Source organism: Ricinus communis, chromosome 8 (genome assembly GCF_019578655.1).
Source record: "Ricinus communis isolate WT05 ecotype wild-type chromosome 8, ASM1957865v1, whole genome shotgun sequence".
In the NCBI taxonomy this organism is placed as follows: Eukaryota; Viridiplantae; Streptophyta; class Magnoliopsida; order Malpighiales; family Euphorbiaceae; genus Ricinus; species Ricinus communis.
Window position 1 is genome coordinate 27886401 of NC_063263.1, and position 19028 is coordinate 27905428.

General features: G+C 34.7%; 1 protein-coding gene across 1 annotated transcript; it reads left to right on the forward strand.

Annotated features, from left to right (window-relative positions):
* Positions 1 to 8585: 8585 nt before the first annotated feature.
* Positions 8586 to 11857, forward strand: LOC8277781 (porphobilinogen deaminase, chloroplastic). Its single transcript, XM_002520313.4, has 5 exons — positions 8586 to 8966; positions 9759 to 10164; positions 10400 to 10606; positions 11228 to 11405; positions 11511 to 11857. Exons 1-5 carry the CDS (start codon positions 8752 to 8754, stop codon positions 11621 to 11623), a joined length of 1119 nt encoding a protein of 372 aa, XP_002520359.1. The 5' UTR covers positions 8586 to 8751; the 3' UTR covers positions 11624 to 11857.
* The last annotated feature ends 7171 nt before the right edge of the window (positions 11858 to 19028 follow it).

Consider the following 19028-nt stretch of genomic DNA (forward strand, 5'->3'; position numbering starts at 1 on the left):
TCAGGCCAGAACCGTACTATCCCAGCAGGTCTAAGGCGTCTAGCCTTCCAGATCATTTCTGCTATTTTCATGCACTTCTAGCTTACACTATTACAAGCCGAGGAGATAGTTTTGGAGCGATCACACAGATCGATGTATTCATTCTTTGGGATATGCAATACCGTAAGAAGCTTGATATAGGATATTTATTTACTCGTCAAGTATGTTCCTTCGTAGTTGACGCCCAAAAGAAAATGCATTGCTGCTTTGGCCCATATATGACTAGATTGGCTAAGAGGTTAGATGTACTGGACGACTATCTAGCCGAGCTTTCTCAGATTGGCGACATGACACCATTAGGGATTAGACAGATGATCAACATGCAGATGATCAAGGCCACTCGACACCCACATGGCATTAAGTACAGGCTCGTTAGTGCAATAGTGAGGGAGGCTAGAGAGGCAGCAACTCAAGACCCTACTGCTGAGATTCCATATGTTAGGATTCCTAACCCAACTAGAGTATTTATGCCTACACCTAGAGCTTCCTCTTCTTACTCTACAGGGACATCAAGTGCTCAGATTAGTGCTTTGGCTGACTGATTAGATCGAGTTTGTCATTTACAGTAGCAGCACTATACTGAGTTTGTGCAGCACAGGAAGGAGCTTGGGCAGTTTCAAGATGAGACTAGGGCACAGTTCCAGGGGTTAAATGATACGCTCCAGTAGCTTATGCATGGATTGGATAGGCAGGCCACCCAAACGGACCTCATGGCGGAGCAGATATAAAAGATGGCGGATTCAGGAGCACAATCTCAGCGGTTCATTGATGACATGGAGTTTGATTTAGCAGGTTGTTTCACGGATCCTGTGCCACCACCACTGCCCCCTCCTTCAGCGCCTTCCTCTACTCCTCACTCTCCAGCCGATCCAGCTAGTGAGGATGTGCCTCCACTAGACTACCAGTAGTGAAAAATTTGGGTTCTGTTTCTTTTCCTTTTCCTTTTTATTTTCTTTCTTTGTTTTTTTATTTTATTTTTATTTCTTTTGCATTTTTATTTTATTTTATTTTCTTTCCTTTTTCTTTCATCTTATGTTATTTTAGTTGAACACTTTGTCTTGCCCTTATGCTATATACATTTAATATGATCTTCACTTTTCTTATATGCTAGTTGTGTTATATACTCATTTTTTCTAACACTGAGGGCAGTATTCTATTCAAGTGTGGGGTGGGAATTTGTGGTTTTATTATCCCTTGATTGTGTTTATTCACATATGTTGTGTCTAGATAATGATAATGGACTATTCTTAGGATGTTAGGACCTAGGTTCTTCATGTCGTTTAAGCTTAGTTTGTTCTTTTGAAATTAATGATTTAATTCACACACTTGTAATTGATTGTCCCTCTCGATCTTTGTTCTTGGAAAGCAATTTCATTGTGTTCAATATGTCACTTTGGCCGGGTTAAACCAGTGTTGCTTGAGTTCTTTGCAAATTTTCAGCCTTTATCTTTGAACTTTGATTATGCCAATCTCTTATACGATTTATATGATGATTCAATTGATAAGTTTGGGAACCAATTGCAAATTTTAGCCACTTCAAGCACGAGCTTTTGAACCAAAATTTGAGCATCCATTGCAAATTATGCTCATGATTTTTTCTTGTTTGAGTGTGCATTGTACTTAATTTTATTTCTAGAACTTGCTCTGTAATGCTTGTTGAGGTTACATGAATTTTTGAATACCATTAAATGATTTGGGCAACTTAGGATTCACCACATCTGGCCAAAAGCCTACCTTTTATTTTTCATTAGTCAGCCAGTTTTAAGCCTTAACCTTCTCTTCATGATTTACACCTATATACTACATTTATACCATTCTCTACATTTGTCTTTTCTTTCACCCAGTATACTGAATAATTATGTGTTATGCTTCTTCTTTTATGGAATCATAGTGCCTAATTTTGTTATAATTTCACTTGGTCCTTTTAATCATTCTTTGATGCTCCCTTCAATCCAAATTGTATAATTATTCTCATTGTTTGTGTCATTGACCATGCAGCCCCTGTGTAAGCTGCAGTGGCATATAAAAAAAAGAGATAAAAATTTAAATAAGTGTTTATTGTGCTTCTTTCTTAGCTCTTTTCTCTTTTAGATTCAATTCTTTGAGCATCCTCTACTTCAAATAAGGCTTAGTGAGTACTTTACACTTCTATCCAAATATTCTTACCTTTAACTTAGCCACATTTCAACCCTTGTAAAGACACTTTGATTTTGGTATTCATTTATTCGCAGTAGCGAAGATGGGTTTATGAGTAAGCTTATTGTAAACAGGTTTTGTGCAGCTGCATTGAGGGAATCTTTTTGTTTATCTGTAAACACTGTGAGTGATTTAAGAGACTCCTGTGAGGCAATGGTTCCTAGTCTTTAGTGTTGAGTTGTTATATAAGTTGTACTTCGAGATGGTATTATTATAGTTCTTCTTTGAAGGTGTATGATTTGTTTAGCTACTTGAGTTTCATTCTTTATATGTTGAATAAGGTTAAGTTGTGAACCTTAGCATGGATTTTGAGAGATGATTCTTGCTTGTATATGTATTGAGTACTTGATTGCTTGAGGACAAGCAAAAGCTTAAGTGTTGGGTGATTTGATATGCATTATGTTACACATGTTTATATGCCCAACTACTTCCATTTTTGTGCATAGTTATCTTATTTTATGCCAGAATCACTTGTGTTTTGGTTCCTTTCATGTTTCAGGTGATCATTGATGGACATTATCAGTATTTAAGGGAGATACGTGCAAATACGGACTAGAGTCCATCAAAATTGAGCAAAGGTTAGCATTTTAAGGTTGAACACCGCCTAGATTATGGTCGTGCTGAACCATCGACATTTGACCCTCAAAGGTGGCCTTTCGGCATGGTTTCCGAGGCCACCACAGTCTCCATCACAACTCGTGGTGGCTCAGCACAGGCGAGGGCATGGCCAGGGAGCAAAGGATGATTTTCGGGACTCGAAGGTCCAAAGACGGCTGGACTCGCCTGACCAAAGATGGGCTTGACCACAGTCGAGACATTTATATAGGCAAAATCAATTTTTTTTGTTAGGGTTTGGTTTTTTGACTTTAGATCTCATATACGCACGCGAGCCACCTCTTTTCAAACTTAGATATTCGACTTTGGGAGACCATTTCGCATATTGAAGGACTGATTTCAGTGGTTCAAGCATCATGTTGAAGATCAAGAGTGGATTTGGAGGCATTCAAGATGCAATTCGAGGTTCATTATTCAGATTTGGAGATTTAGGACTGTTCATCTGACTTGAAGAAGAAGGCTGTACATGTTTTCAATTTTCTTTTCTATATGTGTTCCTTATTTTGTGTTATTCGTTAGCATGAGTAGCTAGAGCTGTTGAACCCATTGGGGTTCCTTTGTTTATTGGATTGCACTTAATGTTTATGAGATTTTGATTATCAATGCTTGTATTCTTTTTGCGTTCAGTATTAATAAGATATCACATTATTCATGAGACGTTGTGAATTGTGTTGTTCAGATTACTTTTTGTAATTGAGAAATTCATTTAGTAGTTGGAAATTTGAATAGCAAGAACTGGTTAATAGTCAGTTAGAGATAAGGGTAATTAACTAGCTGGATTAAGAATCAACAACTCTTAATAGCAGTGGATTAATCTTAAGGCTAACCTAAAATCAATCATAGGAAGAGATTCCGTCGTTTAGGTTCTTAGGTTTAGGAATTCGGTGTTCTCGAGAGGGAACTCGAATTCAATTTAGAATCCACTCACGGGTAATCACAATTGGTAATCAATCTACTTTCTACCTCCACTAAAATCCAACTAGCTTAGGTCCCCTTGGGTTTGCTTTCTTTCCATGATTGTTTCACAAAATCCTTGCTTTCTTTCCATGATTGTTTCACAAAATCCTTGCATTTAGTCATAGATTAGTAACTTCATCACTATTATTTAAGGTTAGATAACACAGGACGCTGGAGTAGTTCTAGGCTCACCCTTTCCCGAGGATACGACCTTGATACTCGCCATTAGTGCTAGTCTGCAGCGATAGGTTCACTGCCTTAGATTAGAGCTGCATAAATAGCCTATCAAGTTTTTGGCATCGTTGCCGGAGAATTTTTTTGTGTGAACTAGAGTGAATTTGTGTTTGTGTTACTCTAGCCATTTTTATTTTCTGTCTTTTTATTTTTTTTATTCTTTATTCTTTTATTCATTTATATATTCCTTAATTTCAAGTATATTAGGCCTAAAATTCAAAGCCATATTTAATGGGTTTTGCCACGCTTTAACTGAATTAGTTGCGCCATATTAGATTTAAGATCATTGAATTGGGCCTTTTCATACAAAGTAGTCCATTAGGCTTAAAGATTGGAAATCAAAATATAACTTGTAATTGGACTAGACTAAGTGAGCTTTATATATAATTAATTAGTAAGTTAGGTTAATAACTTGGAGTATGGGTTGGGCTTTAATAAAATGGGCTAGATTCAGGACGTCACATGTTGTAGTACTTGATGTATAATATAAAACTGTTGCTAAGGAATAACCCGTTAAATAATAAAATTAAAGACAAATATACACAAATAAGGAAGTTAACTTCCAGATCCATCTTTGGATTTGTGACGTAAGCTTCCTTATGGAATCGAGAAGCGTCACTTATTAGTAAAAGTGTCCTGGTTACCCAAGTGGTTACTTCCATCTATGCACTAGTCTCTATGATTAGTTATTATATTCCCAATTAGGTTGAAAAGCCTTACGGTGCCGTAGTCGCTAAAGACAATTGGATGCGCGTCCGAAACCGCCACCCACACTAGGTCTAGGGGTATATATTCATTTAAGCAATAGACTAGCAACCTAGGAGAATTCACATGCGTTCATTAAAGCATATAGTTCTAAGGAACAAATAAAGCAAGTCATTAAGAAAGAGCTTTAAATTAGGAAAGTATCTTAGAACGCAGAAGATTTTTCAAAACCCTAGACGACACTGTATTTTCACCCAATCTTAAATTCAACCGCCCTATCCTCTCTAGAGACTCGTAGATCAGTATTCAATAGTAACAACCTAAGGGTTCCCCAAATCTAATATCATCAACATCCCCATCTTCACAAACTGGTTCTTTTATTTTATGTTTTAGAAACATGGTTAGAAATGGTTTTTTAGTTATTGATGTATGATTCATAAAATTCACATGATTAAATTATGGTTCCCCTTGAATTAATATGTTTTAATTTCTATTGAGTTTTGAATATGATAATATGAACTTATTGTGTTTTGAATTTGATAATATGTTTGCTATTGGATTTTGAATCTGATGATTGGAATAGTTAGGTGATATGTTAGATTTATTCTTTTGATTACATGATCATATTTAATTTTTACATGATTAAAATCTAGGATCTGCCATGTGAAGTTTTATTTGCTTTCTATCAGCTTTTTTTTTGTTTTCTAGGGTTTGTATTATTTTTATGATTTCTGGCTTAATTTGAAATTTTTATTATTTTTACTTCATATTTTTTAATTTTAATCATGTTTTTGTATCTCTTGGGCATGTTAAATCAGCTTATGGATGAGAGAGGATTGAAAAAATTATAAAATCGACCATAATCAAGCCCTAGAATCGATTCGACTCTATAATGTCACCAATCGGTCAGGCGCTGTCGAATTGGTGGTGTCATCAATTGGTTGTTTGTCCTAAATTGCCCTAATTCGTAAATTTGTTAGCCCTTTTGCTGATTTGTTTTGCCAATTTTAACTTATTTTAGTCATTTTTCTTAAGTTTATTAGTTGTAGGAAGAATTGTAATAGTTAGATTTACTGTTTTCTTTATTTTATTTTATTTTTTACTTCATTTTGATAATGGCAAATAATTATTATATGACTGTTAACTCAAATTGGACATCTAGACTTAGGTCCTAAAACTTGAACTTTGATGTAATCTATAGTCCATTAGGTTAATATATTGGTAAGTCTGGGTTTAAATTAAAATCTAATTAGACTTAGTGAGCTTTTCCATGTTTAATTAATTATTAAATCACTTAGAATAGGATTATTGAATAAAGTCTTGGCATATAAGATGTAGCCCATTTATGTTAAAAACTTGACAATTAAAGCACAATTTGTAATTGGGTTAGACTAGGTAGGCCTCGTTGTACATAATTGAAGTTAATTTAGGCTTACAATATAATTAGAAATTGGACTAAACCTAAAATGAGCTAGATTTAGGTGGACCTCATATGTTGTAGTGTTTGATGTGTAATAATATAACTGTTGTATTTATAGGGAATAGCTTGTTAAACAATAAAATTAAAGACAAAGATATACAAATGAGGAAGTTAGCTTCCAGATCCATCTCTAGATTTGTTATGTAAGCTTCCTTATGAACTCGAGAAACGTCACTCATTAGTAAAAGTGTCCCGGTGGATTACCCGGATAACAATTTCCATTTTCGTGCTAGTCTCTGTGACTAATTAGCGTGTTCCCAATTAGGTTGAAAAGTCTTACAGTATCGTAGTTGCTAAAGACACTTAAGTGCGCACCCGAAATCGCTGGCCACATTAGCCAAAAAGGAAAAATATGAACTTAAATACTTACAAATGGGCTTCAATAGAGCTGCTATTGCTAAGACCCAGAATTAAAAACGCGTGGACTACCATTTTAACAAGCCTAGCTGAATTATGCAAGGCCCTAGGGGATTAATTAAGTATTTTTTTTAATTATGGACTATTTATTTACTTAAGTTATAATAATTAAGAGTTTTAGGAGATAATTCTTAGAAGTTTTATACTTGAAGGAGGACTCCATAAGAGGAATCTGTATAAACATTGGAGATTAGATATAACTCTGGGGATACACATTTTATCCATTATTCCTCTCTCTACAATTCTCTCTACAGTTCATCTTTTACAAATATTTTAATTTAGTTTTTCATTGTTCTTTAAAGATCTAAAAAGCTTTTCAAGAAGTGGAGAGCGAGGACCAATCATCTTTCATTTTGAAGGATTTTAGATTTCAATGGAGCTTTTATCTTTTGTTTTATTTTCATATCTTTCTATTTAATTACAATGATCATTGAATTAAATATGTCAAATTAATTTTTGTAAGTGTTTAGTTTAGTCTTTTTTATTTATGTATGAACCTTGTTATTTATTTATTTGATGAATGATTATTTTACCTTCTTTATTAGTTTCAATTATTATTATTAGTTGATCATCATATCAATTTAATAATAATACTTGTTATGAAAATATTTATGTTGAATGTATTATAAACGTCATCTTTATTTTAATTTATGTTGGTAGAAAAAACTTTAGTTGCATCATTAGTTTGAGTAATTAAAAAAAAGAGTACATCATTGTTTTATTCATTAGATCTAAACTTAAGGTAACACAAGTGGATTACTAAAGTTTTCATATATCATAATTATTACATAATTATTTTATAATTTATTTTTTTATAAATATTTATTTTTTCACAATATTGATTAAAAATATTGAGATTTATTTTTAGTATTTATATGTAAAAATTAGACTTTATAATAATAGTTCCGTAGTGTTTCTTATGACAATGACCTCGTAGTGAATTTATCTTTATTATAAAAAAGATTCGCCCAATTCATTATATATTAATAGACATCAGTTTACAAGTAAAAATCCAAATAACAGCATAAAATCTAATCCTGTACAAATCCCTATTGCCTTTCGTTACTGTCGTTGTCTCTGATATTTTCTTGAGCTTGCATTTTAAGACAACAATTTCCTTTTTCAATTTTTTGAATTATCACTTGTACCATAGTAAAATCGTAAGCCTCAAGTCTCTCAGAGTTGGAATTTAATCTCCTAAGCTGTTTTAGTGCCATTATAGTCATTTAATTAACCCGTTGATCGTGTCATATAAAAATCACAATTAATTTTCTATAATAAAAATTTAATAAATTCAATATTCACATGTGAAGAATTAGTACCAAATTGGATATAACGAACCTTTTATAAATAGAGGATCAAATACCTTCTATAGTTTAAAGTCAAATAAATCCATTCAAGCTTTCTATTTAAAGATCAACAATTCTAAATTTTAAAAAATTTATAAGCGTGTCTATAATGTTTTGTTTTATTTGATTCAAACAAATAAATTAAGTTTTAGACAAAGATTAATTTTTAATATTAAAAATTAAACTTTTATTTTTTATATTTCAAAAATTTTCTTCTATTTTATTAAAAAAATTAAAAGTAATAAGTGTTGGCTTTATTCAATATCATCTCGATTTTGTGAAACTACTATCAACAGGTTGCTATTAACTTTATCAATTTTAGTTAAAATTTAAAATTTTTTTGAATAAAAAATTTGAAAGTATTTTACTTTTGGATAAAAATATAAATTTATTTATTAAAATAACTAAAATTAGAATAATTTAGCTCGAAATATAAATTGGAGGAGTATTTCATATTTTGTCCAGCCATTTACCGTGCGGGAACGGTAACTTTTTTGTTTTCTTTAATCAATGACTAAATGGTGTGCCCCTTCTAAATTTCATTGGAACGTGGCAGACAATAAAAAGTCAAAAGTTTGTAAGGAATTGGAGTAGAACTGCAGCGCGGATAACAAAAACAAATTTTATCCGTCCCAATATCCTATCCAGCCGAATCCACGCTGGGATGCACCAGACGACCAAACCATTCCTTCCAAGCTAACCCATCCTCTTCATTTCTTTTATAAATCTCTCCTCAAACCCATAATAATAGGCTTGTCAATGGACACCCTATCTTCTATTTCTACTATGCAAGGACTGATGGTGCCACGCCCTGCTGCGGTGTCCGTTTCAGTTCTTGGGTCCTCTCTTCCACAATTTAAGAGTCCAAATTGCATCAAGAAACAAAGTTTGAGGATCACAAGAGCCTCTGTTGCCGTTGAACAGCAGACCCAGGACCCAAAAGTTGCTCTCATTAGAATTGGCACCAGAGGAAGGTATCCACATCCACCCACTTGGTTTCCTGTCAATGTAGCTCTAATTTTGACGCAGTGAATCAATAGTTTATATATGTGTTTATGTCTTCCTTGTTAGTTTGTGTGCTTAGAAGAGGATTTTTTTTCTGTTATTATCTATCTATTAGGTTGTACGGTGTCTCAATGGGTATTCGCAATTAATCGTTTGATCTCTGGAATTCATTTTTCTTTTTCCTTTTGCAATCTTGCTTAGATGTAAAATTTCTGAACAAATAAGTAGCTCTCACTTTGCTTTATCAATTCACTTTTCCGGTACTAATTTCTTTTTTTTTTTTTTTTCTGGTCAGTAGTTACTGTTACTAATTTCGTTCACATACTTGCATATCATATAACTTATCTCTTTTGACTTTGGTTTGTCTATAGTGTGAATAAAAGAACCTTTATTAGTTCTGTTTTTATTTAAGTAATTTTGTTCAAATTTACAGGACATTGGGAAGTTTTATTTTCCAGTATGATATATAAATAAAGTATCATTTTCATAGTAGTTTCTAGTTTAAACAAAATGCGAATTCATACTTGTAATTGAGTAGAGTAACATGGGTAAGAATCTTCAACACCGTCTAAGAAGCATGATGGATTTTTTTTGGGGAACATTTTTAGTAACTGAATGTGGATCTTTTAAAATGCTTCTTAATGGAAAAGTACGAAGTACAAAAAAGAAAAGAACTTTAGAATCATATCATTTTCTTTCCCCACTCTGATTGTTGTGTCAGATCTTTTGGATCTTGATGTTGCCCCTCTATTTGTGGACAGCCCGCTAGCACTTGCTCAGGCTCATGAAACACGAGACAAACTCATGGCAAAGCATTCAGAACTAGCTGAGGAAGGGGCTATCCAAATTGTGATAATAAAGACAACCGGAGATAAAATATTAACACAACCTCTTGCAGATATTGGTGGAAAAGGATTGTTCACAAAAGAAATAGATGAGGCGCTAATAAATGGCGAGATTGATATTGCGGTCCACTCAATGAAAGATGTCCCCACTTATTTGCCTGAGAAGACAATTCTTCCTTGCAACCTTCCGCGCGAGGATGTTAGAGATGCATTTATTTCCTTGAGCGCATCTTCACTTGCTGAGCTTCCTTCTGGGAGTGTCATTGGCACTGCTTCCCTGAGAAGAAAGTCACAAATACTTCACAGATATCCTTCACTCAGTGTAAGCTTTTTGTGTGGCATGTTCTTAATGCTGTTCTGTGACATGAAGATTATTGAAATAAAAACTCCATAAATAAAGGGTTTCATCATCATTTAATATTATTCGCCTGTTGCTGTTTGCCTATATACCCTTCTTTATGCAACTGTTTCAATAATCTCCATGGTTCCGGTTTCTTACGGCAGTGACATCTTCTTGTTATCTTTCACTTATGCTTATGGTTATTTTACTGTTGCAGGTTTTAGAGAATTTTCGTGGTAATGTTCAGACACGGTTGAGAAAACTAAATGAAGGGGTGGTCCAAGCAACACTATTGGCATTAGCTGGACTTAAACGCTTAAATATGACAGAAAACGTGACTTCAGTTCTTTCAATTGATGATATGTTACCGGCAGTTGCTCAAGGAGCAATTGGAATTGCCTGTCGAAGCAATGACGATAAAATGGTGCGTCATATCTTTTCTACTTCTAGACTGCTTGCATTGATTAGTTTATTCAACAATCAGTATGTCCAATATGTGAGACACTGGATATGCAAATATGTTTTGTGATGAAGATATATGCATAAATTGAAGATAGAAGGTGAAAACTGGTAAAGGGTTTGTTTGAATGCAATCTAATTGAATAAGAATATGGTGTCTGCAATTGAGAACCCAAGAGGGTCGTTGCATAAACAATGAAAATCTGGTTGACTGTGCCCAAATTATCAATCAAGAAATGTAGTGTTAGCATCATATTATCAATATGGATGAGATTCGGAGCATTATGGCACACAGTAACTTAGCAGTTATTGGTTTGCATTTGGTGGTTACTGTTATCATGATACAACAATGTATCTTATAGGATAGAATGCCGCCAATCATTTTGTGCCTGAACAAGTTTCTTTGATTCACATAGGATTTCTCTACTGGTAAATCTACAGTGGCGCTAATATGTTGTTTGACTCTGCTTAAACATTTTAGCTGCAGCAACTTCTTTTTACATTATTTCATTATTTTGGCTTCTTAGTGCTTGTCTTGATGTTTATTGTTTCTCTAATCATAAACTTTTGTGTTACCCATTCACAGGCTAATTACTTAGCATCTTTAAACCATGAGGAAACAAGACTTGCAGTTGCATGTGAGAGGGCTTTCCTTGAAACCTTGGATGGGTCATGCCGGACTCCAATTGCTGGATACGCTTCCAAAGACGAGAATGGTGATTGCATATTCAAAGGGCTAGTGGCTTCCCCTGATGGAACCCGAGGTATGATCATGTTTCCCAAAAAAGAAAATCAGTTTGATATTTTTCTTTTTCTTCTTTTTTCATAATAATCTGATTTACCCTTTGCCATTTTCTGTCGTATTTCAGTACTTGAAACTTCTAGAAAAGGCCCATATGCCCTTGATGATATGATTATGATGGGAAAGGATGCCGGGAAGGAACTCCTTCTGCAGGCAGGCCCTGGATTCTTCGATAGTTGAGGTACTTTGCAATAGCATAAGAGTAGAAAATCAAGGTTTCTTTTCTTTGGGTTGAGATTTAGGGCTAGCACTCTCGGTTTCATGATCCTTCATGCGCTTGAGCTACTTATCATTTTGCAAAATAAGAATTGTTGGGTATGGTTGTAGTTTGTAAAGTAGAAGAGGATGGCTAACAGGATAAGTTTAGATTCTTGTATTGTATCCATAATTAATGAAAAACCCCAATTTTTGCTCTCTCCTTGTGTCGTGACTTGTGAGTGCTTCTCCTAACAAAATAGTTATGGCCTAGCAAGTTTAGTTACTTGTAGGGTCTTTGATCTAATTTGATTTTAGTGTTTACCTTGAGTTATTCAACATGTAGGTCTGAGCAAAATTGATCTGGAACCCAAAAGATTGAATTGAACCAATCAATTTGATTTACTTCTTATAAATTTTTCAGTTCGATTTAGTTTCTTATTTTATTTGGTAGTTGGCTTATTCGGTTTGATTCCGTTTATATTTATAGAGATTTGGTTTATTTGATTTAATTGGTAACATTTGGTTTTAAGCTGAACCGATTATATACTCAAACTATGTAATAGTATCTCATGTGCTAAATGGTGAGTAACCAAGCGACACACTGACCAGTAAGTGTTAGTAAGTGTGAACAACATTCGGTTTGATTTTGAAAAAAAATTATATAATTGAATTTTTTACTTTTTAATTGAATTGAGTTGATATTGTATGTATAACTGAATTGAGCTGAACCAAAAAAGCTTAGTTCGATTCGATTGATCAGTTTGGATTTTTAAATTTTTTATTTTTTAATAATTTAAATATATTAATAATTACATTGTTATAGTTAATAATAAATTTTTTTTTCATGTATAAATAAATAAATAATACTTTAAATGTTCATAGATATTTTGGTCAGTTTGGTTATAATTAGAATTCTTTTTAAAAAAATCGAATAAAAAAAAAATTATTCAATTTTATTTTTAGTATAAACCGAGCTAAAATTAAAATATAATCGTACTGAATTGAACTGAACAAGTTAATTCAGTTTGATCGTTGAATTTAAGTTTGATTTTGCTCATCGCTATTGGTCGTGAACGATGCTAGAAGTTGTAAGAACTTTAGTACCATTAGATATATAATATAAGTGTGCATTGTTAAAGAAACTTTTCTTTTAATTAATAGTAGATAATTATTATTAATAAAAAGTTGTTTTGGCTTTATTATGAGCCAAATTATTACAAGATCTAGGAGTAAAAGAAAATATGCTTTCCTTGAAGGACCTCCTAAGATCTTATGCATCTGCAAATATAGAATACACTGATGCAGGAGTTATCGTTGTCCCATTAGCTATCTGGATAACTTGCAAAGCATCAACCTTCAAACATTACTTTTGGCCATCAAAATTCGGCTGCCCATTCATACAGTCTCTCAAAGCCAAACTCTTCAGCAGTAAAGGTTCCGAAATGCCTATGTATACCTTGAAAAAAGATTGTATAATTTGATTATTACTGTTTTGGGCTATAATACCTATGCTTCTTTTGTTTATTTGTTTTCTCCTCGCTGCATCAAAATTTGGCTTGATCCAATCCTATTGAGGTAGTTGTCTGTCCCACATCACTTCCTGTTGATAGGGTCGAATTAGACTCAACCATTTCTTTATGAGCTGCACCTGTGATGTCTTGTTCTGAGGATTGTTTGCCTTTGAATATAAACTTATTCCTTGCTTTCCATATATTCCATAATGAGAAGGCTACCAATCTAATGGCCTATTATCATGACTGCTATTTTGGAGATTCTGTATCAATTTATCCCAAGCCGAGGTGATTGAATCCATATGGAAGACTGCTGATATTATGCCTAAAGAAGACAGACGCCATATATGTTGGGTAAAAGCACAGAGAAAAAACAAATGCATACTGGTTTCTTAAGCTCCGCACTAATGACAGTGATCATCCTTAGCTAATCTTCTACTTAGCTGATCTCCGAGTGGTAATGCTTTTGATAATATTTTCCATAGAAATACTTTGGTTTTTTTGGGATTCTCAGTTTCCACAGGCGTTTCCATCTTCTATTTGAGTGCTCGAAATCTGATGGTAAAGATTATAAATTTCCACTTATTGCCAGATAAAATATCCTGACCCTACTGAATAGCTCCCAGATGATTAATAGTGCCATATTATTGTATCTTTGGAGTTCCTAGTGCTTAGAGGAATTTTTATAATATCTGCAACATGTTGAGGGGTGAAGTACTGGTGCAATAAAGATATTTTCCAAGCTTTGTGATTAGCATCTATGAAATAATTCATAGTTGTATCAGCTAATGTTGAGGAAGACGGTACCCTTATTATTGTCGGAGGTGTCATCGGTATCCATGGATCCTTGAAAGCTCTTGTTTGATTCCCCGATCCAATTTGCCATTGCAGTCCGACAGAAATTAAAGTTCTTCCCCTGCATAAGCTTTGCCACGCCCATGATGGGGTAGATCCCTGCCGTGAAGAATGTCTAAATTCATAAAATATTTCCCTTTGAGAACTTGTGCTATTAAGGAGTGTAGTTTGGATATCATTCTCCATTCTTGTTTTGCTAGCAATGCAATGTTGAAACCATATATTTCTTTGAATCACATTCCTCCTATAGATTTGCTTTTACATAATGTAGTCTAGGCTGTCCAATGAACTCTTATTCTCATTATTATCTTGACCCCACCAGTAATTGGCTAGCATGCGATTAATTTCCTAGCATATCCCGATTGGAATCAGAAAATAGCTCATAAAATAAACAGGAATAGCATAAGCAATTGCTTTAATAAGAGTTTCTCTTCCAGCCGAGGATAAGAGTATCCCTTTCTAACCTGATATCCTGTTATGAACTCTTATAATCAATTCAGCAAAAGTCTCCTTTTTGGATTTATCAACCAAGGCTGGTACTCCCAGATAGCGATCCAGCTTTGCCAAAACTAGAAATTTAAAATAAACCAACTATATGAACTTGACTGTTTGTAGGCGTATTTGCGCTAAAATAAATAGCTGATTGGTTAGATTCAGCTCTTATCCACTGATTTTGCCATATGTCTATAAAATATCTTTCAAAAAGGATGCTTCAAAGTCAGATGCTTCGTAGAAAAACATTGAATCATCTGCAAACAGCAAATGAATAATGAAAGAGCTTTGTTTGGCGATGCGTATTCCCCTGAGTTTGCCTTTCTGTTTAGTTTGCAAGCACATATGAGATAACCCTTCCGCACATAACTGGAAAACGAGAGGGGAAAGAAGATCTCCTTGATCCAATTAATCCAACAGCCTGAAAAACCAAAGCACATCAATATATGTTCAATGTATGACCACTCTAGTTTATCATATGCCTTCGCCATGTCCATTTTGATAGCCATTCCACCCCTTCGGCCTTTCTTCTTGTTCTTAAGATGATGGACAATTTCATAACATATCAGAATATTGTCTGAGATAGATCTTCCTTTTGTGAAAGCATTATGATAATTTCCGATTAATTTTGGCATAATTCTGCGAATTCTAGCAACCAACAGCTTTGAGATGATTTTGTAATATACCGAACATAGGCTGATTGGATACCATTGTTTCATTGAGGAAGGAGTTGGGCCTTTTGGAATCAATGTGATGACAATATGATTTGCACTTCTAAGCATATGGCCACCAGCAAAGAATCTCTCAATAGCTTGAAATATATCCTCCTGAATAAAATCCCAATATCCTTGGAAAAATCTTGCTGTAAATCCCTCCCATCCTGGAGTCTTGTCTGGGTGAATAGAAAACACTGCATTCCTGACTTCATCTTTCGATATTGGAGCTGATAACATGATATTACCTGTGATTTCTTGAAAGTTTGAAGGATTTATTGAAGTGAAAATCTGTTGGAAGTAACTTGTGATTACTTTCACTATGCCTGCATAATTACAAATCCACTCCCTCTGATCATTGACGATTCCTCTTATTTGGTTGGTTCTTCGTCGTTGAGCGACTACTAAGTGAAAAAAGCCTGAGTTGCAATCTCCATATTTGAGCCATGTCTGTCTCGCCTTCATAGTCCAATACTTGTCCTCTCTACATATCTCTTGTTGTAAGCATTCTTCTAGTCTTTTGATTATTTGCATATCTGTTCCATTGGAGGTAATCTTAGCCTTAGCCAAATTGGCTTTGAGTGTCTCAATCTGCTTCTTTGAGTTTTTGTTGTATTGACAATACCAATCAATTGAAGATTTCCGACAAAGCTTGTGCTTAGATATGATTTGAAACATCGGTGATCCATATTGGTGCTTGTTCCAATCAGTTTGAAGTAGATTTTGGAACTCCATAGAATGAATCCATATTTTATCAAATCTGAACACTTTCTTATGTCATGGAGAAGAAGGATTAGTATCAAGGAGAAGTGGTCTGTGATCTGATCTTGTGTCATTAAGATGATAGATAATGGCATGTGAAAATAAAGAATTCCATTCTGGTGAACACATACCCCAATCAATCCGCTTCTGGATATTGTTGTGCCAAGATCTTTTGTTATTCCAGGTGAATATCTGACCCTGAATTGGTTCTGGACTAAGACATAAAGCTTGGTTAAGTTGAATGAAGCTATGATGCTTATGCCTAATAAAATCATTACTTCTAATTTTATCTCTAGGGGAAAACATAGAATTAAAATCTCTTAGGAATAGGCTTATCTTTATCTTTAAAGCACGGTAGTAAGCAAATAAGTTCCTGATTTGATTACTACGAAAAACCTGATTACAACTTAAATAATAAAGAAACAAGTCCCAATCCAAATCAAAATTGCTAACTTTATGATGTTAAAAATACTCTGATTTTGATAGGACTTGTAAAGAAAGGCTTTTCCACCCTACAGCTAGCCCACCCGACGTTCCTATAGGGTTAACAATATTGAAGCCACATGCATACAAAATCTTGCGTGCCCGAAGCCTTGGTGCTTTAGTTTTTATTAGAAAAACAAAATCTGGAAGATGATGAAAAACATGTTCTTTTAGGCATCTAACTCTCAAGGTTCTTCCAATACCTTGACGGTTCCAATTGAGGATTTTCATGGTGAAGGTTGGGGCCATTCAAGGTTGGCCTGTCCCACCTTTTGAGAACTGCATGTAGAAAACTTTCTAGTTTTCATTTTCTCTATGTGCGTTGATTCAGTTTCTTCAAAACCACGCTTGCATGGAGTTGCTGATGTAGTAGTCTCGGAGATTTTAGTTATCACCACTCCTTGTCTTGCCCTTACTTTCCATTTTTTCACTTGTCGGGTTGGTTTCATCTCCTGAATTAAATTATCATAAAATATGTCTTAGGAAGGTAGGTTAGCAACCTCATCCACCTAATCTGCCCAAGCCTTTGTGCAACTCTAATGGCATTTGTGGGTTGAACTGTCTTCATGGGGGCTGTTAGAAAGGTCTGAAGAAGAAGCTCAACTTATGTCTCTCATTTTTTTCTTGATTAGAATGATGTTGCAGTATGTTTATTGCCACTTCGACCTGGTACTCTATAGCCAAAATGTCACGACGTCCCAAATTAGCGTATTTGCTTCGAATAGAGGAGCTCAGCATATCTAAGAAATACGGTGTGGGGGTAATGGGCTGTAACTCAGCTTTAAAACCCATTCTCTTGTTTTTTATTCCTAGAAATTACCCATTTTCCCCCAGCTCTGAAAGCCTAACCTGTTCTTGTTCAAAACCCAGAGGAACACTTGGCTTGGACAGATGAATCATAGTCGGAGGCCCATTACTCATATCCACCGAGGTCTTGGCTCCCCAATCTAGTGATTTAGAACCCATCTCCCATGTAGAAATATAGCCTGGCCCACTATTTCTTTCTTCTCCCAAGGTGCATGTAACAATAACATTTCTTGGTATGATTCCTTACTCTTCTGGTCTGACGGTGCCTCCCTATCATTTCTAATGACATCATTAGAAGAGGTTTGGAAGGAACCAAAGCCTCTCATGACCTGTGTGGCTGACATATCTATTTTCGAGGCATTAGAAGCTGCACCAGAAGATTGTCCCATTTCCAACCCTAATAACATTGCAGCATGCAAACCCGAGTTCTTTTCCTATGCTCCTTATTTAGATGATCTCCACGCAGATATTCTTGGTAACTGATGAATTTCGATATGTTTAGAATGATCTCTTTTCCATGGAGGTGGAAAGGAGGACACTAATTGTTCGTTGTTTGCAACTGCTTCCATGTTTTTCTCGCAGCTAGGACATGCTTTCACTATATGCCCCAATATACCACAGTAGTAACATACTGTTGGAAGTTGCTCATACCGAAATGGATACCAACGGTCTAAAGGATGTTCTTTTAAACGAAACCCTTTTGGTAAAGATTTATTCAGTTGAACATGAACTCTTATACGTAAAAACTTCACCCCATTCACTCCTTTTAAACCTTTTTCATCTATACAGATCAAGCCACCAAATAGCTTACTTATTTTAATGGCATTAGATTTGTTTACCTAATTCAGTGGAAGGTTTCTAACTTGCACTCAGAACGAGGAAAAGGAGAAGTCAACTTCATCTATGGCTTTGTTTGAAGGCCATTGTTGGATATTCACTAAATGATTTTGAACTGACCATGGCCTCCCTATTAATACTTTGGTATGTTCCTCAGTACGTTCCAAAGAGAAAAGGAAAGTGTCTTTAGAAAGCTTGGTAACCTTAAACTGCCCTACAAGTCGCCATGCCGGTGTAAAAGCTTCTTGAATCACTATGCTGCTAAACACTTTTGTAGATATGACTCTGCCCATCAGCTGGAAGGATTGATCACACTCATTATCATCTTCAGGATAAAGTTCAAGAATTGGATCACAGCACTGGAGGTTTTTGTTTGATGAATAAGATCTTGCAAGTTTTGGTCTCCCATTGCATGCAAGACTAACCGTGAGATTTGGAAAAGATGGATCAGAAGATAGTGATAGTACCCGTCAAGGGGAAGCTAAAAAAGGAGCTAAATAAAAGCTATAGAAAGAAGCTGAACAAGTTTATTAAATTTTTTCTATAAAGGTTTAACTTTCACCTGTTTTGCTTGAAAAAATGAAACGCCTTGAATAATCTAATGATTTAAGCTGCAGAAATACTCATTAATTCCTAAGACATGCTCACTTAATGGATATTAAAGGGACTTCTTCCAAAATCACAGAGGGACTTTCTCCCTCTTTAATATTTTAGTTGAAACTATGATATCTTTACTCCTTGTAAGAATTCTTTGACTCCTACTACAATAGAAAACATTTATTTGCTGCCAAGATTAGTGGAGGAGCACTGGAAATCTACCCAAATTAAAGGAAAAATAAGTAGAACTTAAAAGTTTGGTTACCAGTTTTAAGTTGTCAAATACATTAACCGGATCTCCTTTCTGTTGGCTTGGATTTAAACCTGGGG